At 49.0% G+C, this 23,752-nt stretch overlaps 1 protein-coding gene across 1 annotated transcript in view; it reads right to left on the bottom strand.

Moving 5' to 3' along the window:
* The window catches only part of MTURN (maturin, neural progenitor differentiation regulator homolog), a 64,935-nt gene that overhangs the window by 35,826 nt on the left and 5,357 nt on the right, over positions 1 to 23,752 (bottom strand). Inside the window, exon 2 of the mRNA XM_033930052.1 lies at positions 3,937 to 4,059. Within this exon, the coding sequence (XP_033785943.1) occupies positions 3,937 to 4,059 (123 nt within the window). The remainder of the gene's footprint in view (positions 1 to 3,936; positions 4,060 to 23,752) is intronic.

Here is a 23,752-nt window from a genome sequence, read left to right as displayed (position 1 = left end):
GCTTATACCACCTCAAGGATACTCCGCTCAACTCAGCAGTCTCTCCTTGCAATCCCTTCCATGTGTCAAATTGTGTACGATACTACACGTAAAATCATTTTCTCCGTTGTTGCACCCTTGCTGTGGAACTCCCTATCAATCTGAAACAAGAACATTGTGTCTACATTCAAAATCAGGCCTAAAACTTTCTTGTTCCAAGACACATTCATTATTTAAAGTATGTTTTCAATCTATGATTAATTCTGTCCTCCAGGCTCTTTGCCGCATCCTTTGCCCCTTCATGTTCCCTCTCTATCCTTTTGGTTTGTCCTGCCCCCACCTAGATGATGTATCTTTTTCTGCTTTTCCTTTTGTATCCATCTTTACCCTTTAGTGTGTTTTTCTGTTTGTCTCTCTTTTTATTTTATTATATTATGTTATGACCTTCGAAGCATTTGTACAAATGTTTTTTGTAAACCACCTGGCAGCTGAAGAGCACTGAATGGGGCCCGATGCACATACTGGCCTGTAGACTGGCAGAAAATTTCTGTGAACCAGCACCGGTCCACAGACCGGTGATTGAAGAACACTGATCTAGATGATTGGTTGATCAAAGTTCCAACATCTTGAGTACATCTCCTAGAACTTCTTGGATTTGCAGTCAATTATAAGAAATCCTATCCCCAACCTACACAAACTCTGGAGTTCATTGGAGCAGTTCTGGACATAGATCAAGCTCATGCCTGTTTCTCCCAACAAAGACTAAACACTTTGATCCAAATATGCCTGAAAGTCTCCCCTCTCCAATGCATCACTGCAAACAAAATGATGTGTCTACTCAGCCACATGGCATCTACAGCTCAAGTGACTCCATTTTTTGCCCTCTACATCTCAGGATACCCAATGGTCTCAAAGCTACGGGACCAATAGCCCAACAACTACAAGTAACAAAGTCTTTGTCAATCTCTTCAGTGGTTGTTATCACTGGCCAATCTTTCCAGGGTCTTCTTTTCCATACTCCACCACATAAGCACATAACATAAGCACATAAGCAGTGCCTCCGCTGGGTCAGACCAGAGGCCCATCACGCCCAGCAGTCCACACTCGCGGAGGCCCATCAGGTCCAGGACCTGTGTAGTAGTCCTCTATCCGTACTCTTCTATCCCCTTTTCTTCAGAAAGTTGCCCAATCCCTTCTTGAACCCCAATACTGTACTAGAAACGCCTTCACCAGATCAGACTTTAGGTCCATCTATTCCGGCGACCCGCACACGCGAAGGCCAAGCCAGGTGCTCCCAGATGGAGACCCTGATTACCCATATCCCTCAATGTGATTTGCAAGGAGGTGTGCATCCAACTTACGCTTGAAACCCAGAATGGTAGTTTCCGTCATCACCTCCTCTGGGAGAGCATTCCAAGCGTCCACCACTCGCTGTGTGAATCAGAACTTCCTGACATTTGTCCTGGGGAGCCCATCTTGACGGCATTCACACTCAAGGCAGCTGGTCCACACAAGAGAAAGCTCTCCATATCATTCTCCTAGAGCAGCGAGCAATCCGCAATATGTTCTGCACATTTCAAGATCGCTTCCTCAATCCTGTAGTCCTTAATCAAACAGACAACCAGGTAGTCATGTACATGAACAAACAAAACAGGGAGACACAGTGTCTCGTTCACGTTACCAAGAAGTGATTCAAATCTGGTTCTGGGCAATGCCTCGAAACAAACAGGTCTCCATTCATATTTGTGGGTTCAGCATTTGCAACTTTAGTGATTCATGATTTTCTAACAAGCTAGCTAGCTCTTGGAGCAACACCATTATTTTATACTAAATAAATAACAAAAGTATTTTGATGTCAAATACTGAAAATGGAAAGGAGTCACTGCGTTCCAAGCCTCTTTCTGACCTGTTAACTGCCCCTGCCTATGCCCCCCATAGCACATCTACTTCCCAAAATGGGTCGGACTGTTTATGGAGAGATTATGTCTTCTTTCTCTTAGCCTTAATGACTTCCAGGAGGCAAGTGGATGTTGCTGTTTGAATCGCTGGGCATTAATATTTCAAAGTGGATGTGATTGGCTTGTGTGTGGTCCTCAGTTTACACCTTTACAAACCACTATTGTTTAGAGAATCATTCTACATGGGACAGTCAGTTCGGCCAAGCAGTTCTTCAAAATGTATGCTCTACTTAGATACCAACTTCCCTCCAACTCTTGGTTTTGCCAGGCTCATGGTAGTTGTCAATAACTGTTTTCTCAGAGGCATGATCCTGGCAGCTAAGGTAGTCCCATATATGAGAATATGTTGCCTACTTGTCCTTGGATAAAGAATAGTTACCTGTAGCAGGCATTAACCGAGGACAGCAGGCAGATATTCTCACAACCCTCCCTCCTCCCCTAGGTTGACTTCTTAGCTTTCTGAAGGTCACATGAGTCGACATCAGGCAGAAAAGCACCAACATGAGAACGGTACAGGTGGTCTTAAAGATTTAAAGTGACTGTCCTTGCCAGGTTCTGTGGATGACATCATCCCATATATGAGAATATCTGCCTGCTGTCCTCAGATAAAACCTGCTACAGGTGAGTAACTATGCTTTCCAGACTGTATCAGCCCTTCTATTAGTGATGTCACTGGAAGAGTGAAATTTCTTTATCTCCATTTGCTGGAAGTGGGACACAACCTATTTGATTGGACTGATCTAGCAGGATGAAAAAGAAATTTTTTCTTTTTAAAAGAACAATGAATTCACATTGCTCTTAACTACAGTACTGGAACCCAAAGTGCTCCACACAACAGATATAAAATCAGGGTGGATAAAAATCAATGGATTAAACAAACAAACAAAAATCAGACTTTTTTTTAATAAAATGCTTTTTGAAGAAAAATCTATCTAAAGATAGCTTTCTGCAAAGTTTAAATTTTTTGGTAAATGTATTCCATCAATCCATTCATAATGTCAGGCATTTTTTCTATCTAGAAAATATTATCACAGAAGACTAGTTTTACATTTCTCAAAACTGTGAATGTTTGCCTGCAGAGAACATGCTTCTTCACAGCAAAAATCTTTCTGTAGAAAACCATGACAAATCAATTTCATTTAAATCAACTTTACCCTGTAAAAAAACTGCAAGCTTCCCCAAGCTGTCCTGCTAAAATACTTTAACCCTGCTAGAAATACCATTATCATCAGTTTACATATGAGAAGGTAATTCTGTCTCTATACCTAAGCCAATTAAAATCAAATTGTAATAGAGTTAGGGTTGGCTTTTAGGTTCCTTGGCAGTGTATGCAGGAGACCCAGGTTCAATTACTAAGCCCAGCTTCTTTTCTTCAGGCTTACTGGGAATGCTGGGGAGATAGTGATCACCAATTTTTGAAGGGAGAGAGGTCCAGCTATTACTCACAGCCAGCTAAAATCCTGTCATAAATATCTCAATACAGGTTGTTATGGAAGCAGAATTTATTGCCTGCCCCCCCCTCCAAGACAAATAGTCTCAAGTCTGCATGTAGTATCAAATTCTGGTATGACCCATGGTGTTTTTCAGCAAGAGGACTGAGAAGCAGAAGAGGGAATTAATATGGTAAAATTAAGGCTCATGGACTTGAGCATTTTATAATTAAAAAACTGAAAGACAAAAGGAGCAGGCAAAAGTTACCATGTCACTTCATTTCTATTTGACTTGGCAACTACTGCTATGCCAACCCAATATTGTTCCGCAAATAGTGTTCACCTTGTTTTAGCACCGACACTGAAAAAACATTTTCCTCACAGGAAGGAGGAGGAGGAAATGCCAAGTTATTATCATCCTTTTGGTCTTAAGACTGATATATGCTTAAGATAAACAAAACCAAATCAAAATTTATGTCTGCAAAGTCAGATAAATACTATCTCATCACGGGAAGGATAAACACTCAACTCTGCTGTTATGAAGATGATATAAAAGAACAGGGACTTACGGGTCTGAAAGACTTCAAAACCTTTTCCAGAATTTCGTGGAGCGTCTTCTTGCCACAGGAGGAGAGATAATCCTGTGCCAGCTGCAGGAAAGGCAGGCAGTCTTCACTCTCACTCCACACGTGCTGGGAACAAAAGCAGGACAGGAGCTCATAAGCTCTCACTCACATGAATCCAAAGCAATTTCAGTAAGCTTGCTATTCAAAAGGTATCCTCCTGCATTATTTAGTTTTTTCTTTTGTCAAACCATTTATTAAGTGTCACCTGCACCTTTATTTTCTGCCATTTTGTTAATCATTAGAAAGTCAGCCAGATGCACATGACACAACCTCTTTCCACATTCATAAAAGAATGGGAAATTTTGGTTAGAAAAATATTTAGAAAAGGATGGATACCTTACAAAATTTTTAGGAGGTAGGAAAAACATCTTTGGATGAAAAAATTATTTCTTCTTCTTTTTAGATTCAAACAGTTTTTAAATTTTGTCCACTTCCTTCACCCAGCCCTTTCATCTTTCTGTTCAACCTCTACACCTTTTCTCCATTGACCTACTCCAGGTTCTCTCAAGGGAAGCCCACTCACCCCCACCACTTCTACCAGACTGGTGAGCTTTTAGCCTGCATTTGATCCTTCCTTTAAGTTGCTCACTGCGTCAGCAATTCCCTGCTCCCATGGCAATCTCTTTAGGCCAGTGGTCTCAAATTCAAACCCTTTGCAGGGCCACATTTTGGATTTGTAGGTACTTGGAGGGCCATAGAAAAAATAGTTAATGTCTAATTAAGGAAATGACAATTTTTTATGAGGTAAAACTCTTTATAGTTTATAAATCTTCCCCCCCCCGAAGGTCTGCATGTTCCCCCCTTCTTTGCAGTGTCTTCCAGCTTCCCCTCTGGTCTCTCAGTCTTAGTTTCAGCTAATTACCGCAGTCTGCAGAGAGGATCGCCAGTGCTGTAGCATTTGACATCAGGGGCAGGATCGTGGCAGAGGGAACGTGCTGCTGAGGATGACGGCAAACTGAAAGGATCACTACATCACTGGCAATCCTCTCTGCAGGCAACGGTAATTATCTGAAGATAAGAGTGGGAGGCCAGGGAGGAAGCCGGAGGACTCTGCAAAGAGCGGGCAGCACTAGTAGACAGCACTACTACAGACTACGGGACGCAAAATAGTACCTGGCAGGCCCCCGGGCCACGAGTTTGAGATCACTGCTTTAGGCATCCAGGCAAAATTTAGGACTTTTCCTCATCCATGTAGGGGCCTAAATGGAGGTTAGACTATCGGAATTCTGCAAAAGCAGAATTTCTCATCTCCTCAAAACAGAATTCTACACATGCTGTGTAGAAATCAGGGCAGACGCAGACAGTAAAGAAGGAAGTGAACTGCTGCATAGTGGATCACTTCCTCCTTCTGTGCTGGCTTAGACCTGACTGTTTACATGAACTGTGATCTCGCATGTGCAGAATTCCGCCAGGAGTACTGTGAACCCACCCAGCACTGACTACCACTACAGCTTAAAAGTGTACAGCAAGCCCCACACCTGAGGCAGAGAACAGTACAGTAATCCTCTTCAGCTCGTTATGCTATTGCTATAGCCACTGTTACCGGGGGGCCTAAGTTTTCCCTTACCTGGTCAGCCCTAGGACTGGGGACTTCCAAAAGAGTCAATGGAAGAAATCTCCCATGTTTTTGTCAAGTATCATTCTGAGAGCCCTGTTTTCACCTTATGGTGGTTCTATTCCTGGCTCCCTTAACTTTTTCTTAATCATATTATAAAGCAATATAATTTATTCTGAAGGTGTGTTATATATATATATATATATATATATACTAGTCTTTAAGCCAGTTACATTAACGGGTGCTAGAATAGATCTGTCTGTGTTTCTTTATCTCTCTCTCCTTGGCCGCTGTCTGTATCCTTCTGTGTCTCCCCCCCAAGCAAAGCTGTCTGCCCCCAGGACACACCTCCCCCCCAAAGCAGCCCCTTTTCCCTCTCCCTGTCTCTCCATGGCCCCTTCCGTCTCCCCCCAGTACCCCCCCCCCCAAAGCAGCCCCCTTTCCCTCTCCCTGTCTCTCCATGGCCCCTTCTGTCTTCCCCCTGCCCCGAGCACAGCTGTATGTCCCAAGCATACCCCTCCCCCCCAAAGCAGCCCCCATTCCCTCTTCCTGTCTCTCCATGGCCCCTTCTGTCTTCCCCCTCCCCCCCCTCCGAGCACACCTGTCTGTCCCAAGCACACCCCTCCCCCCCAAAGCAGCCCCCTTTCCCTTTCCCCCTGCCCCCCCCTGTATTGGCCCCATTCTTACCCTCCCTCCATCCTGGCATCTTCTGGCCTGCTCCACTTCAAAGCAGCCTGCGATCATGGTGAACGGCTTTAGCGAACCTAGCAGGCCGCTCTCCAACTCGGTAGCACAATCCCGTGCGTCAGAGGGAGCGTGCTACGGAGGTTGGAGAGTGGCCTGCGAGGTTCTTTAAAGCCGGCCCCGATTGCAGGCTGCTCTGAAGAAGAGGATCAGCGGCGGCGGCAGCAGCGAGTGAGCGCGGAAGGTGACACGGCGATGACACGGGCAGGGAGAGAGGGCAGGCGGCGAGTGAGAGGCAGCGGCGAGTGAGGGCGGACGGTGACGCGCCGAGGACAGGTTCTCCTGCTTCATGGCAGTGGGCGGGGCTGCAGGAAGACGTGTGAGTGTGGCGGCAGTGGCAACCCCGACTCCTTCTTCTGCACGGAGGTGGAGAGCGGCTTGCGAGGTTCGCTACAGCGGCTGGCGAACCTCAGCAGGCCGCTTTGAAGAGGAGCGGGAGGGAAGAGTTGCTGGTGTCTTCTGCACAGTCACACGCAGGCGCTGTGAGGACTGGCACAGAAGCACACCTCACGCCACCAGGAATCACGATTTTTGAAAAGCGCATGCGCGCTTAGCCTTTTATTATTATTGATATAATATACACAGACACACACACACAGACAACATGTGTACCAATAAAGTGGTAAATAATAAAAAAAAAGAAATTTATACCAATAGCAATGAAATAAACAGAAAGCAGGGAAAGGACAAAGTCAGTTCCAGGACAATGAGAATCACCTGCCCTGGATGACTAATTTTGTAAAGTACTTTGCCTATCAGTGGTCAAGGTGAGAAAACAAAACAGGTCCATCCTCCAAATCCAGTTCCTTTTTCCTGCTGAAGAATATGGAGACCTTAGCATTGCTGCATATCGGCATCATGTCCAGGGTCGGAAAACCCCACACCCCACAGCTGAAAGGCCATCGAGGACAACTCCCACAGATACCCAAAAGTTGTCTAGCTGAGGAATCTGTGCCTATGCATTTGTAATTCACTGAATGTACAGCCTTCTTTTGATGTGAACCGCCTAGAAGTCGTCTGACTATGGCAGTATAGAAAAATAAAGTTATTATTATTATTACATTCATTACCCCCACTTTGTAAACTGTGGACAAGAGAACATGCTGCTCCGCCCACTGAAGAGGAGACGAGCCTCCTCCACTAACAGCTTGATGTGAGTGCTGGCTTGCCAGTTGATATATACTGCCATAGTGTCATTGACAGATAGCCCTTGCACTGGCTTGCCCTCAAGAAGGGAATGAAAGGCCAACAGAGCCATGTGCACAGCCTGCAGCTCCATGAGGTTGATCGACCGTCCTGCCTCCAACTGGCTACATGCACCCAGAGCATGACAGACTGGCATTTAAGCCGGGGAAGTCAAGGTCAAGTGGAGTGTGTGGCACAGTGGTTAGAGCTACAGCCTCAGCACCCTGAGGTTGTGGGTTCAAATCCCATACAGCTCCTTGTGAGCCTGGGCAACTCATTTATTCCTCCATTGCCCCAGGTACAATAGATAAGAGTGTGAGCCTGCCAGGACAGAGAAGGAAAATGCTTGAGTACCTGAATGTAAACCACTTAGATTATAAGTAATATATAAATACTACAAATAAATAAATAAAACCCCTGGCAGAGATTGTCCGGCTGCAGCCCATGACATGCTGGTCCTGGCCGAAGATATTCAGAGCAACTGGATGCTGTAATCATGAGAAACTGGGGACCACTGGGACAAAACAGGCTGCTGCAGTGGCTGTATGTGGGCCCTGGCCCACATCACTACCTCAAGCATTACTGCCATCGACTCAAGCACTTGAACATAATCTCAGGTCTGCAGCTATTGATCCAGCAACAACTGTGGCAATAAAGGCACGTATTTGTGAAATGACATTACCTTCTGTAATTGTGAAAAGTTTCTTCTGCATGGTAGGGAAACAAAATTTCTTGCACTTCATTAAATAAAAAACAATAATAAATGTGTTTAAAACTAGAGAATGACACGGTGGCGGTTACCCGTGGCTAGCCGCGTTTAGCCGCGGGTAACCCGCCAAAACGGGGAAGAAAAAATAGTGGCCTCTGCGGGACGGGGACAAGGCCATTCACCGCTCCGTGGAGCGGTGAATGGACTTGTCCCCGCAGTGAGGCAATCAAGATCGTGCGGTCTCCGCCATCTCCCTCCCTCCACCTCATCTTTGAATTGGAAGAGCACTGCCGGTTGAATTTCTGCCGGTCCGCACAAAGAAAAAAAAAAAGCCTCTCCTTTTCTCCTGCTCCTACCTCCATGCTGCAGCTACTAAAGCCGACAGGAAGTCTATCCGACGTAAATTCTGACGTCGGAGAGGACGTTCTGGGCCAGCCAATCGCTGCCTGGCTGGCCCAGAACAGGATCTCCGACTTCAGAATTGAGTCGGAAAGAAGACTTCCGGCTTTAGCAGCTGCAGCATGGCGGTAAGAGAAGGGGAAAAGGATGGAGGCTTGAGCGGCAGGGAGGCAGCATGCTGGCTTTGGCTAGGGAGGGAGAAAGGTAGACAGGCACAGGCAGGCAGGCAGGCTTCGGGGGTGAGGATGGGACAAAGTGTGGAAGGCAGTGAGAGGGACATGGGAAGGAGGCACTGGGGGCACTAAAGACATGGGAAGGAGGCACTGGGGGCACTAAAGACATGGGAAGGAGGCACTTAAGGACATGGGAAGGAGGCACTGGGGGCACTAAAGACATGGGAAGGAGGCACTGGGGGCACTAAAGACATGGGAAGGAGGCACTGGGGACACTAAAGACAGGAAGGGGCACTAAGGACATGGGAAGGAGGCACCGGGGGCACTAAAGACATGGGAAGGAGGCACCGGGGGCACTAAGGACATAGGAAGGAAAGAGGGAGGGAATAGAAAGGGACAATTCTTGGGCCTGAGTGCAGAAAGAAAGAAAGGATACACAGACAGAAGGAAACACAACCAGAGACTCATGAAATCAATCACCAGACAGCAAAGGTAGGAAAATGATTTTATTTTCAATTTAGTGATCAAAATGTGTCAGTTTTGAGAATTTATATCTGCTGTCTATATTTGTCTATTTTTCTATAGTTACTGAGGTGACTGAGCTTGCGGAGATGGGGCAGAAACAGGGTTTTAAAATTTTAGTCCTAGTAGTTTGCCGGTCCACAAAATAATTCTTTTATTTCTGCCAGTCCACGGGTGTAAAAAGGTTGAAAACCACTGATGTAGAGTATGCCGGCTTTCTTTTTCACCAAGCCGTGCTCGCATTGATCAATCTTCTCCTCTCTTGTAACTTCCTGTTTCCTGTTGCGTCAGAGGAGAATATTGAACAAATGAGCACCCACACATGTGGCTGGGCGAAAAAGAAAGCCGGCATACTCTACATCTAAGGTGAGATGGAGGGAGGGAGATGGCGGAACACTGCAGTCGGTCGGGTGTCTGCTGTTTTTGTATCACTGCCTGCGCTCACGTTCCAGATCCTCCTGCATTTTTAGTGTGCACAATTGACCTGATTCGAGCTATAGGTGAACATGGGGGACACGTCATTGAAAGGGAGGACAAGTTAATTGATTTATTTTATGTTCAGTTTTTACTACAGGGCAGAGGCACTGAAATAGATTCTCAGTGCAGTAGTAGTAGTGGCAGAACTCTCTTCTGTCTTCATGGTGTTTCACAGTACTGAGGTTTATATGGATGCTGCGGGGATGGTGACGGGGCGGTGAATGGGATGGCAGTGGCGGCGACAGGGCGGTGAAAGGGATGGCGGAGACGGGGCGGTGAAGGGAATGGCGGTGACGGGGCGGTGCAGAGGATAAGAACATAAGAACATAAGCAGTGCCTCCGCCGGGTCAGACCACAGGTCCATCCCGCCCAGCAGTCCGCTCCCGCGGCGGCCCAAAACAGGTCAAGACCTGTCTGAATCATCAGAAGGGGCTCCCTTGCCACCTTGGTTTCCCATTTAAGTCCTGCCTTCCTATCGAAGTCCTAGCCCTCCGGTCTTGCACATGCACGACCAGGTTATTTTATACACATTGCCTGATTTACTTCCTATACTTGTGTTACCTCCCAGCTCCTCCCTCAGTATCCCACGATCCCTTTATCCCTCAGGAATCCATCCAATCCCTGTTTGAATCCTTGTACCGTATTCTGCCTGATCACTTCCTCCGGTAGCGCATTCCAAGTGTCCACGACCCTTTGGGTGAAAAAAAACTTCCTTGCATTTGTTTTGAACCTATCTCCCTTCAGTTTCTCAGAATGTCCCCTCGTATTTGCTGTCCCCTTCAGTCTAAAGAATCTGTCCCTATCCACCTTCTCTATGCCCCTCATGATCTTGAAAGTCTCTATCATATCTCCCCTGAGCCTCCTTTTCTCCAGAGAGAAGAGCCCCAGCCTATCCAGCCTCTCGGCGTATGAGCAGTGTTCCAGCCCTCTTACCAATTTTGTTGCTCTCCTTTGGACTCTCTCAAGTACCGCCATGTCCTTCTTGAGGTGCGGCGACCAATACTGAACGCAGTACTCCAGATGTGGACGTACCATCGCTCGATACAAAGGCATGATGACTTCCCGTGTTCTGGTTGCTATGCCCTTCTTTATGATGCCCAGCATCCTGTTGGCTTTTTTTGAGGCTGCTGCGCACTGTGCAGATGGCTTCAGTGATGCATCCACCAGCACTCCCAAGTCTCTCTCGAGTCTGCTGTCTCCCAACAATACCCCCCCTAATTTGTAGCTGAACAACGGGTTCTTTTTCCCTATATGCATGACCTTGCATTTGTCCACGTTGAAGCGCATTTGCCATTTGTTTGCCCAGTCTTCCAGCTTGTCCAGGTCCCTTTGTAGGTCCTCACACTCCTCCCTGGTCGTAACTCTGCCGCACAGTTTGGTATCGTCTGCGAATTTTATAACCTCACCCTTTGCCTCCTTTTCCAGGTCATTGATGAATATGTTAAAGAGTAAAGGCCCCAGCACCGATCCCTGTGGCACACCGCTCGTGACTCCCCGCCAGTCAGAATATTGACCCTTTACTCCAACCCTCTGCAGTCTTCCCGACAACCAGTGCTTGATCCATCTGTGCACATCCCCTCCCACCCCGTGGTTCCACAGCTTCTTAAGTAGCCTTTCATGTGGCACCTTGTCGAAAGCCTTTTGAAAGTCGAGGTAAATGATGTCTATGGGCTCCCCATTGTCCACCCGACTGCTTATTCCCTCAAAGAAGTACAGAAGGTTCGTTAGGCACGACCTTCCCTTACAGAATCCGTGCTGGCTTGTTCTCAGTAGGCCATTTCTCTCGATGTGCTCGCAAATGCCGTCCTTGATCATAGCTTCCACAATCTTCCCTATAATTGAAGTCAGGCTCACCGGCCTGTAGTTTCCGGGGTCACCCCTCGATCCTTTCTTGAAGATGGGTGTGACATTTGCCAATTTCCAGTCCTCCGGCACCTCACCAGTTTTCAAGGATAGGTTGCAAACATGTTGTATTGTGCCCGCTATTTCCTGTCTTAGTTCCTTCAGAACCCTTGGATGGATCCCGTCCGGGCCGGGGACGGTGCAGTGACGGGGACAGATTTTTTCCCCGTGTCATTCTCTATTTAAAACCAAACAACTTCACTAAGAACCTAAGACTAGCCTTACTGGGTCAGACCAATGGTCCATCAAGCCCAGTAGCCCATTCTCATGGTGGCCAATCCAGGTCACTAGTACCTGGCCACAATCCAAGGTGTAGCAATATTCCATGCTACCAATACAGGGCAAGCAGTGGATTCCCCCATTTCTTTCTCAATAACAGACTATGGACTTTTCCTCCAGAACTTGTCCAAACCTTTCTTAAAACCAGCTACGCTATCTGCTCTTACCACAACCTCTGGCGTTCCAGAGCTTAACTATTCTGAGTGAAAAAAAATTTCCTCCTATTGGTTTTAAGAGTATTTCCCTGTAACTTCATCGAGTGTCCCCTAGTCTTTGTAATATTTGACGGAGTGAAAAATCGATCCACTTGTACCCGTTCTACTCCACTCAGGAGCAGACTTCAATCATCTCTCTCCTCAGCTGTCTCTTTTCCAAGCTGAAGAGCCCTAACCGTTTTAGTCTTTCCTCATACGAGAGGAGTTCCATCCCCTTTACCATCTTGGTCGCTCTTCTTTGAACCTTTTCTAGGGTCACTATATCTTTCTTGAGATATTCCAAATGAGGTTGCAATATTCCAAATGAGGTTGCACCATGGAGTGATACAGGGGCATCATGACATTCTTGTTAACCATCCCTTTTTTAATAATTCCCAGCATCCTGTTTGCTTTTTTGGCTGCCGCCACCACCACCACACATTGGGCATTGGGAAGATTTCATCGTATTGCCTATAATGACACCCTGATCCTTTTCTTGGGCGCTAACCCCCAAGGTGGACCCTAGCATCTGGTAACTGATTCAGGTTATTTTTCCCGGTGTGCATCACTTTGCATTTGTCCACATTAAATTTCATCTGCCAGTTGGATGCCCAGTCTTTCAATTTCCTAAGGTCCACCTGTAATTTTTCACAATCCGCATGCGTTTTAATAGTTTAGTGTCATCTGCAAATTTAATTACCTCACTCCTTGCTCCAATTTCCAGATCATTTATAAATAAATTAAATAGCACCAGTCCCAGTACAGACCCCTGCGGCACTCTACTGTTTACTATCCTCCAGCACCAAGGACACCTTGATCAACCAGTTATCAAGATATGGGTGGTCTCCAATACCCTCCTTACACAGGAAGATCAGTACCACCGTGACCCTGAGAGCCATCGGCTGTCTGAAGGTATTGCTCGGAAATGGAAATGCTGGCCCAACAAATTGAAGAAAATTTGAAGAAAATGCTGCCAGGCAGCCAAGTGGAAATATGCAGATAAGCCTCCAAGGACGTGAGAAATTCCCCTGGCTGAATTGCTGTAATCATGGAGCACAAGGTCTCCATTTGAAAATGCTGAACCTGCAGAAACTTGTTGACTTCCTTTAGGTTGAGAATGGGCCGAAAGGTTCCTTCCTCCTTCTTTGGTATGTCAAAGTAAATGGAGTGCTTGCCTATACTGAGCTTGACCTCTGGCAATGTCTTGAAGCAAGTGAAGAGTCTGAAGTATGGCCTCCCATTTTGTAGAAGTACAGCAGAGGGGATTCCAAGAATGAACCTAAACTAAACAAACTTGGATTTGTAGACCGGGTTGTCACCAGAAAAGGAGCTCAACTTGGTTAACAATAATTAAAAATACAGTACATGGAAAATAAGAGAAAGAAAAAGAGGAATCAAGTCAGAGAAAATTAATAGGAATGATTTCCAAAATGGTTGGCAAACAAGGATTGTTTTTAAAGTTTTTTGAAATGATTGGAAAGTGCCTGGGCCCCTTAAAGTAAGTTGAAAACCATTCCATAATTCTATCATCTTAAAAAAGAAAAGATTGGTTGATATTCCAGACAGCTTTTATTCATTTGAATGAGGGAAAGGAAAGTTTGAATCTGAGTACTTCTGGTGAAGATAAGATCTATGAGCATTCCAAGATAGAGGACCAAAAAATCCAAACAAGATCTTGAAAGCAATAGAGATACATCTGAAATGGATCCTGATGTGAACAGGAAGCCAATGTAACTTTTTGAACAATGGGGACACATGGTCAAACTTACTTTTCCCGAAGATCAATTTAGTGGCGGTATTCTGTATCAATTGGAGTTTTTGAAGGCTGGTCTTAGTTAATCCCAAGTACACTGCATTACTGTAATCTTGCCGAGCCAGTATAAAAGATTGAAGCAAAACAGAAAAGTGCTGTTGATAAAAAAAAAAAACCCACCCTAACTTTCCTCAACAAATGAAGGTTGAAGAAGCATTTCTTAACAAGATAATTTATTTGATCCTTAAAAGTAAGTTAAGAATCTATAAGAATACCTAGTATCGTGGAAGATAATTCGATCTTCAGAGACACCCCTGAATCCAAAATCACAACTGAGGGAAGGCTGTCCAATTTTGGAGTTAACCACAAAAGTTTAGTTTTTGCAGCATTAAGTTTCATTTAGATCTACATCGCCCAAGATTGAAGTTTGGAAATACAGTGGTACCTTGGGTTGCGAGCATAATTTGTTCCAGAAGCATGCTCGCAATCTAAAATGCTCGTATATCAAAGCAACTTTTCCCATATGCCATAATGGCAACTCAGATGATTCGTTCCACTGACTGAATACCGGTAGGAACATCTCTCCAACCCTACCCCTGAACCGAGCCGACGCCTGACCCGACCCGACCCCCAAGCCAACACCTGACCTGACCTTGGCTTTGTTGCTCCCTCGAGGCCACCAGCGCTGCCTTTGCGATCGCCTCCTCCCCCCCACTGACCGGCCCTGTCCTTACCCATGCGCCGCCAGTGTTGAAAGTGCCTGCCGCTGGTTCTCTACTGGGCTGCTGCTGGGCCTTGAGCAACTGCGCATGCTCAAGGCCTTCTGGCTCTCACCCTTTTAAAAGCAGTACCGTATTTTCGCGGATATAACGCGCGCGTTATACGCGTTTTTACCTACCGCGCATACCCCCCGCGCGTTATATGCCTGAGCGCGGTATACAAAAGTTTTTAAACATAGTTCCCACCCCGCCCGACGCCCGATTCACCCCCCCAGCAGGACCGCTCGCACCCCCACCCCGAACGACCGCTCGCACGCGCTCCCACCCGCACCCGCATCCACGATCGGAGCAAGAGGGAGCCCAAGCCCTCTTGCCCGGCCGACTCCCCGACGTCCGATACATCCCCCCCCGGCAGGACCACTCGCACCCCCACCCCGAAGGACCGCCGACTTCCCGACAATATCGGGCCAGAAGGGAGCCCAAACCCTCCTGGCCACGGCGACCCCCTAACCCCACCCCGCACTACATTACGGGCAGGAGGGATCCCAGGCCCTCCTGCCCTCGACGCAAACCCCCCTCCCCCCCCAACGACCGCCCCCCCCAAGAACCTCCGACCGTCCCCCCAGCCGACCCGCGACCCCCCTGGCCGACCCCCACGACCCCCCTTCCCCGTACCTTTGGTAGTTGGCCGGACAGACGGGAGCCAAACCCGCCTGTCCGGCAGGCAGCCAACGAAGGAATGAGGCCGGATTGGCCCATCCGTCCTAAAGCTCCGCCTACTGGTGGGGCCTAAGGCGCGTGGGCCAATCAGAATAGGCCCTGGAGCCTTAGGTCCCACCTGGGGGCGCGGCCTGAGGCACATGGGCCCAACCCGACCATGTGCCTCAGGCCGCGCCCCCAGGTGGGACCTAAGGCTCCAGGGCCTATTCTGATTGGCCCACGCGCCTTAGGCCCCACCAGTAGGCGGAGCTTTAGGACGGATGGGCCAATCCGGCCTCATTCCTTCGTTGGCTGCCTGCCGGACAGGCGGGTTTGGCTCCCGTCTGTCCGGCCAACTACCAAAGGTACGGGGAAGGGGGGTGGGGGGTCGTGGGGGTCGGCCAGGGGGGTCGCGGGTCGGCTGGGGGGGGCGGTCGGAGGTTCTTGGGGGGGGGGGGCGGTGGGGGGGGGGGGGGGGTTTGCGTCGAGGGCAGGAGGGCCTGGGATCCCTCCTGCCCATAATGTAGTGCGGGGTGGGGTTAGGGGGTCGCCGTGGCCAGGAGGGTTTGGGCTCCCTCCTGGCCCGATATTGTTGGGGAGTCGGCGGTCCTTCGGGGTGGGGGTGCGAGTGGTCCTGCCGGGGGGGGGGGGAATGTATCGGACGTCGGGGGGGGCATCAGGCTTTCAGGATGGGGACAGACCTTCAAGGGGGGACAGTGCACGGAAAGTCAGGGGGGTGAACGGAGAGTCGGGACAGCGCACGGAAAGTCAGGGCGGGCGAAAGGAGCGTCGGGCATCATGCGCGGTATACCCGTGAGCGCGGTATACAAAAGTTTTTGTACATATCATCGTGATTTCTGCGCGCTATACCCGTGTGCGCGTTTTACATGGGTGTGCGTTATATCCGCGAAAATACGGTATATCAAGACTAAAATAAACTTGAAACTTGCAATGACTGCTTCTTGGAGCAACTGCTTCAGGAACCAACAAGAGGGGGAGCTATTTTAGATTTGGTCATTAATGGAATGCAGGGCATAGTTTGGGAGGTAACTGTGTTGGGTCCGCTTTGAAAAGAAATATTATACATTTTACCTCATAATGTTCATTCCTTTAGTCACAGCAAAGTAGGCATGCAGAATGGCAGGATATCATGGAAGATGGAGCTGCACTAACTCGGCATCCAAAGCAGCAAGTCATACCTGAAGATGGATACACATGAAGTAGGCATCTAAAGTAGAAGTTGATGTGCTGGGCAGGCATCTAAAGTGTCCAGCGACAGCCGAAGCCATGCTAGGCAGGCATCCAAAGTGTCAGTCTACATCCAAAGATAGAGACAAGCTAGGCAAGAGGAGGCACAGTATATCGAAGGATAACCTTGTACCAATAGAAAGGAGAAGCCTTGCTCTGTATCCAAAGATGTTGGTGATCTGAAGAAGTGCCTAACAAGCAAGAGGAACTACCCTGCCCATCCAAAGATACTGCTGTGTCAGACATGGAAGCAAAGCTACACCCCACATCCAAAGAGGGAGCCGTGCCCAACAAGGAAGTGGAGCTGCCTCGGACCCCACAGAAGACGCTACACTAAACAGTCAAGTGTACAGCCAAAGCAGCCCATCCATATCCAAATATGAATTAGGAGCTGATGTGAATCTGACAAACAAGGTGGTGCTATACAGCCAGAGAAGAAGCATGGGCCCACACAGAATCTGAGCTGTGGACAACCTCCAACAATAGATCGTAGATGTAAAGTGGCTGGAGCCACTGCAATACATATCCTGCGATGAAATCATGGCACGAATGCTACTGGAGCTGTGGTGCAGCCTATCCATGCCAAACCATGGCACAAATGTAGCTGAAGCTGCTGCCCCTCCCCCCCACATGCAAGGACGGAGCTAGGCAGAAATGCAGCAGCAGCAGCTGCTCAGATGGAACCGTTGCACCAATACAGCCAGAGCTGCTACTTTCCACATCCAGAGATGGAACTAGGCAGAAATGTAGTCAAAGAGATGGAATCATGGCACCAATGCAGCTGGAGCTGCTGCTTTCTGCATCCAGCAACAGGACCTGGTACAAATGCAACCAGAGCTGTGCTCCACATGCAGAGATGGAACTGTGGTTTCCAGAGCCAGAGATGTAACCACGGTGTTAAGCCATCCAAGCTGAGTGGCTCAAGCAGAGATGGAACATGCCTCAGCTCTATGAATGAGTCCGAAAGGAGACACAGCGAAGGGCATGGGGTTACTCCAACGATAGTTGGAGAAGAACTGCCGCTGTAGCCGAATTCTTGATGGAATCAGAGCACTCTAAAGTCAGAGCTGAGAACCGCCTCAGGCAAAGGGAGTGTAGCTGGATGCCATCCAGTAGCAGCACCACATCAAACGAGTTGAAGGCTTGCTTTGCAAAGTTGAGCAGTAGCTAGAGCTGAGCCAAAATGGCCGCATGTGCCACCTGTAAAGGAGGAACAGAATTTTAAATGGGGCCAGGCTGAAGGAGGTGAGTCAAAGATGCGAAAGACACCATGCTTTCCCTCCAGAACAGGATCTGGCCACAGAAGGGGTTGAGTCCAAGAAGAAACCAAGCCCTATAAGTAGAAATAGCCGTGCTCTGCAGCAGAGGCGGCGCTGGAAAGGAAATCCTCATATCGAAAGATATGAAAGATAGTGCCACCTAGAAAGGTGCCAGGGACAGAACAAAACTGCATCCCCAGTTCCTGACAGAGACAGAAGCACCAACTGCTGGAGAGAATGGTCTGTGGTAACTAGAGCCAGAAGGGTGACTGCCATCCCCAAAGTCCCCTACGGGGAACAGGCTCCCACTGAAACAGAGGTAATGAAGTAGTGTTAGTAGCTAGACATCAATGGCCACCTGGAGAGGATACTGCCAAGGAAGGGGAGACAAGTCCCCTTGTCTGCTTGACATGGGCCAGACAGCCCTCAGCTGTAAAGGTTAAGATAAGCAGACATCGGTGCTATGCTGACCAAACTATGCAGCCGGCTGCCTAAAGACCAAGGTCAACCCCTGAGCTGGAAGGAAAGAATCCGCACAGTCAAGGAAATGGCTATAGTCCAGTCAAGAGTGGAGCAAAGAGCTGCCACACCTGGGGGGGAGGGGGGAGAAAGGATCACCTTCCAGCACTGGGAAGGACCCCTCCATCTTAAATAATAAAATGCTAGCCCGCGCATGCGCAGTAGCGAAACGTGTTCCCTGATCCCTTTTCTGTCGGGATGTGGCCGCACGACTGCGCATGCGCTAGATAGCGCGTTGAGGAGTCATAATGCAGACCCGGAAGAGCGAAGGAAGCCTCACACTGAGCAACTGTATTTACACTGTGCAACGAGCCTCTCCCACGGTCACGGGTTCCTCTGAGCCCACCCTTCTCGCGGTCTGGCCGGCTACCTTAGTCCTTTGCCACCGCCGCCACCCCCTTCCCTTCCCTTGCTCTTCCGTTTCTCTGATGACGTCATCAGGGACACGGAAGAGCAAATCGGGGCAGTAGAGGCCGCAAAGCAGCGTGTTTACAGTGCTGCGGCGGCTGCTGGAGGCAAGAGGTTTGTCGACCGCGGGAAGGGAAGGGGGTGGCGGCGGCGGCAAGGAACTACGGGAGCTGGCCAGACCACGAGAAGAGAAAATCGCGTGGGCCACGAAGAGACAGGGAGGAACTGGGAAGAAGGAAGAGGGAAAGGGGCCTGCTTTGGGGTAAGGGTGTGCTTGGAAGCACACAGCTTTGCTTGGGGGGGAGACAGAAGGGGGGCCACGGAGAGACAGGGAGGAACTGGAGCTGGAGAGGGAAAGGGGCCTGCTTTGGGGTAAGGGTGTGCTTGGAGGCTCACAGCTGTGTTTGGAGGCACACAGCTTTGCTTGGGGGGGGAGACAGAAGGGGGGCCACGGAGAGACAGGGAGGAACTGGAGCTGGAGAGGGAAAGGGGTCTGCTTTGGGGAAGGGCTGTGCTTGGAGGCAGACAGCTTTGCTTGGGGGGGGAGACACAAGGGGAACCACAGAGAGACAGGGAGGAACTGGAGCGGGAGAGGGAAAGGGGCCTGCTTTGGGGGAGGGGTGTGCTTGGAGGCAGACAGCTTTGCTTGGTGGGGGGAGACAGAAGGAGGGGCCATGGAGACACAGTCAGGGAGGAACTGGAGGGCCAGAGGGAAAGGGGTCTGCTTTGGGGGAGGGGTGTGCTGGGAGGTAGATAGCTTTGCTTGGGGGAAGACAAAATGGGGGGCCACGGAGAGACAGTCAGGGAGGAATTGGAGGGGTAGAGGGAAAGGGGGGTCTACTTTTTTGGGGGGAGGGGTGTGCTGGGAGGCAGACATCTTTGCTTGGGAGGGGAGACAGAAGGGGGACCACGGAGACACTGTCAGGGAGGAATTGGAGGGGTAGAGGGAAAGGGGGCTGCTTCGGGGGGAGGGGTGTGCTGGGAGGCAGATCATTTTGCTTAGGGGGGGAAGACAGAAGGGAGACTACGGAGAGACAGTTAGGGAGGAACTGGAGGGGGAGAGGGAAAGGGGGCTGCTTTCTAGCACCCGTTAATGTAACGGGCTTAAAGACTAGTGTAAAAATAAACCCTAAAGAACCAGCAGACAAGGTCTGTGACGCCATTTCCAGGTCTAGCCCAGAGAGAAGAAAAAGGCTAGGAGAAGCAAGGAGCTAGGGGCATTAGATAGACCCTCACAGCCGTAGAGCAAGCAGCCGCCAGGAATAGGAAGCAACCGACCTCTGGAAGAAGACTATCACATGTGGAAAACAGCCCTACTAGGGCATCCTGTGTGCCTGTCCTGTCTGTTTAGAATGGTAAGCTCTTTGGAGCAGGGACTGGCCACTGCATGACTCTTGACTGATAGCTCTGTAGAAATAAGCAACAGTGATCCCTTGGAAACACAGGTATCCACCTCAAGAGAGGAGGAGATTCCTCTGGAAGTTTGGGAAAGGTGCAGCCTGAAAACTGATCCACAAGAAAAGGGAATGAGGCGTCCCAATGCAATGGTGCCATGGAAGCTGGCACTGTAGCAAGTCATATGCGGTAGAGAATGACACAGGGACAAATTTTTCCCCATCCCCGTGAGTTCTTTTCCTGTCCCTGCCCCATTCCTGCAAGCTCTGCCCTCATCTGCACAAGCCTCAAATACTTTAAAATCATAAGTGATCGAGGCTAGTGCAGTTAAGGCAGAGCATACAGGAATGGGGCAGGGATAGCGACAAAACTCACAGGGAAGGGATGGGGAAATTGAGATCCTGTGGGAACGGGGACAAATTTATCCCAGTGTCATTCTCTAATATGTGGCCCCAAGGAGGACAGATCACAAGGGTTCCCATACCCAACTGGAGGCCTGCAAAAAGGAATTCACCACCTCTGAATAATAAAGGACAAGTAGTCAAAACTCCAAAAAAGGAGCTGCATTAACCATTATAAATGCAGTCAGCTACAAAAATTACACCAGGACAATGGAAAAGAGACACACTCAGCAGAGCAGAGCACTGCCATGACTAAGGGAAATATGAGACAATGGGTATTAGGAGGGAGCCACAGTCTAGAATGCAAGTCATGGAAGACTTGGAAGACTTTATAGTTGAAAGTAAAAAGAGTATCCAACACAATTCACTGAGTGCGACGTAGAGTTTAAGAGGAAAAACTAGCGCATCAGCCTGAAGAACAGCAAGGGTCCAGAATAGAGAGTTGCGCGGGGACAGAAATCCCACCCATCTCCGTGAGGAATCCCACCCATCCCCGCGAGGAATCCCTCCGTCCCCACAAGGAATCCCCTCCGTCCCCACCTGTCCCTATAAACTACAGAAATAGTTATTTCATTTAATTATGCTACTGAATTAAAGGCTCTGGTAGAAACCCATTTAAAAATAAGCAAAAAGACTTTATTAATTTGGAAATATTAATTGGGAAGAATACATACTTTGTAAACGGGTTTCTACCAGAGCCTCTAATGTTTATAAATTTTTATCAACACAACTAATATACTACTTTATTCTAAAGCAAAAAAAAAAGAAATAGAATTTTTTTCCTACCTTTGTTGCCTGGTTTTTGCTTTCCTCATGTTTTCATTCAATTCCTTCCATCCACTGTCTCTCTTCTTTCTGCGTCTTCCATTTGCTGTTACTGTGCCTCTCCCTTTCTCCCCCCTTCCAAATTGGTCTGGCACCCATCTTCTTCCCTCCGCTCCCCCCATAGTCTGGCATCTCTGTCTTCTTCCCTACCAGCGTCTTCTCTCCACTCTCTCTTCCCCATTTCCTTTCAGTGTTCTTCGCCCCCCCATCTTCCCCATGTCCTGTCAGCGTCCTTCTCCCCCCTCTGTCTTCCCCATGTGCTTTCAGTGTCCTTCTCCGCCCTCTCTCTTCCCCATGTGCTTTCAGTGTCCTTCTCCCCCCCCCCGTCTTCCCCATGTCCTTTCAGCATCCTTCTCCACCCCTTTGTCTTCCCCATGTGCTTTCAGCATCCTTCTCCCCCCCACCTTCCCCATGTCCTTTCAGCGTCCTTCTCCACACCTTTGTCTTCCCCAGTGCTTTCAGCGTCCTTCTCTCCCCTCAGTTTTACCTTAAGCGTCTTTTCCTCTCCACTCCACCTTTCCTCCCTTTCTCCCTCCCTGCCCCTTACCTTTGTGGCGCTTACCCGCCCGACTGACAACAGAACAGGCCCGGTTTAACAAACCTCCCTGCCCTGTAGCCGCGAATCTAAATTACCTTTTTCAGCAACTGGAGCATTGAAGCTGCTGTAAGTAAGTAATTTAGATTTGCGGCTACAGGGCAGGGAGGTTTGTCGGACCAGGCCTGTTGTCAGTCGGTGGGGGACCCGGACGGCTGTGCCCTCCCCGCCCCCCCCCTTGGTACGCCACTGCCTTTTCCCTACCTGCCCTGCTGCAGCACACAGCCGACCGGAAGTCTTCCCGATGTCAGCGCTGACATTGGAGGGAGGGAGGGCTTTGTTTAAGCCCTCCCTCCGACGTCAGCGCTGACATCGGGAAGACTTCCATTCGGCTGTGTGCTGCGACAGGGCAGGTAGGGAGATGAGCCTCGCAGCTGAGTACATCCAGCCCTGCAGGAACCCCGCGACCCTCGGAGGTTTCCCCAAGGGATCCCCGCAACCCTAGGGGGCGTCCCCACAGGATCCCTGCGACCCAAACGGAGAACCCGCGGGTCCTGCGGGATTCCCGTCGTCCCCGTTCCCGTGCAGCTCTCTAGCCCAGAACTAGCAAGGATGTGGAGCCAAGCAGTCGGCAACAGCCTGCCAATTGCAGCCACAAACAACTATAACTAGAAAGTCTGACCACATGAGTCTGTACCCAGTCAGGGTGGGTTGCTTTTTTTAAAGTCTCCACACAATGACCTGCAGGTATCCCAGCATGTCTTGCCAAGCAGGAGTGCACCAGCAGCCTCAATCAGCCCCTTCAGCTGGCATAGCAGACAGTTTCAGGGTCTGTCCTGACACTAGACAGGTCCAGTCGTGTTGCGCACGCCTGCGCCAAAAACAAACCCTGGACGGTGGGAAATGCGGCAGTTGAGAGGAAGGCAGGGAAGATAGCTGCCACCGGCGGAACAGAAAAAGGTGCCAGACCGGAGCAAACCTTCAAAATAAAAAACAAGCCAGCCAGCACCGCCAACCAGGACTGAAATGAACGAAATGACTGCAGCCATCCACAGCCTAACTGACCCTGGAACACTGTGGCATAGTCCCCCACTCACACGTGGGAATGGCAGAAACAGAGCACAAATGTGCAAAAGCGGCACTGAGAAAGGAACCACCAGAACGTCCCTAGAGTTTGGAGTGGTACCGGAGGACTGAAGAAGGGCGGATGTGGTCCCTTTCCACAAAAGCGGAAGTAAGGAAGAAGTAGGGAATTACAGGCCAGTAAGTCTGACTTCTGTGGTGAGCAAATTAATGGAAATACTTTTAAAACAAAGAATGGTGAAGTTTCTGGAATCCTGTGGATTACAGGACCAGAGGCAACATTGATTTACTAGAGGCAGGTCTTGTCAGACAATCTGATCAATTTCTTTGAGAGGTTGACCAGAGAATTGGATAATGGGAGTGCGCTAGATGTGGTGTATTTAGATTTTAGTAAAGCCTTTGACAGTGTTCCACACAGACGTCTAATAAATAAGGGTCCCAAAGTGACAGGCTGGGTCAAGAACTGGTTTATTTATCTCCCGCCCTTATCCAGTTGCGTGGATAGTGATCAATGGAGATCACTCTGAGGAAAGGGATGTTACCAGGGTGTGCCTCAAGGTTCTGTTCTTGGGCCTATTCTTTTTAACATTTTTATAAATGATATTGCTGCAGGGCTATCAGGTAAGATTTGCCTCTTTGCGGATGATACCAAAATCTGCAATAGAGTAGACAACCAGGATGGCAAAGCTTGAAGAATAGTCTGAAATTTAATAGCTAAAATTTAATGTTAAGAAATGCAAAGTCATGCATTTGGGCTGCAAAAACCTGAGGGAACG

Source organism: Geotrypetes seraphini, chromosome 2 (assembly GCF_902459505.1).
Source record: "Geotrypetes seraphini chromosome 2, aGeoSer1.1, whole genome shotgun sequence".
Lineage (NCBI taxonomy): Eukaryota > Metazoa > Chordata > Amphibia > Gymnophiona > Dermophiidae > Geotrypetes > Geotrypetes seraphini.
The sequence above is the reverse complement of the archived record's forward strand: the minus strand, read 5'-3'. Positions and strand labels throughout refer to the sequence as shown.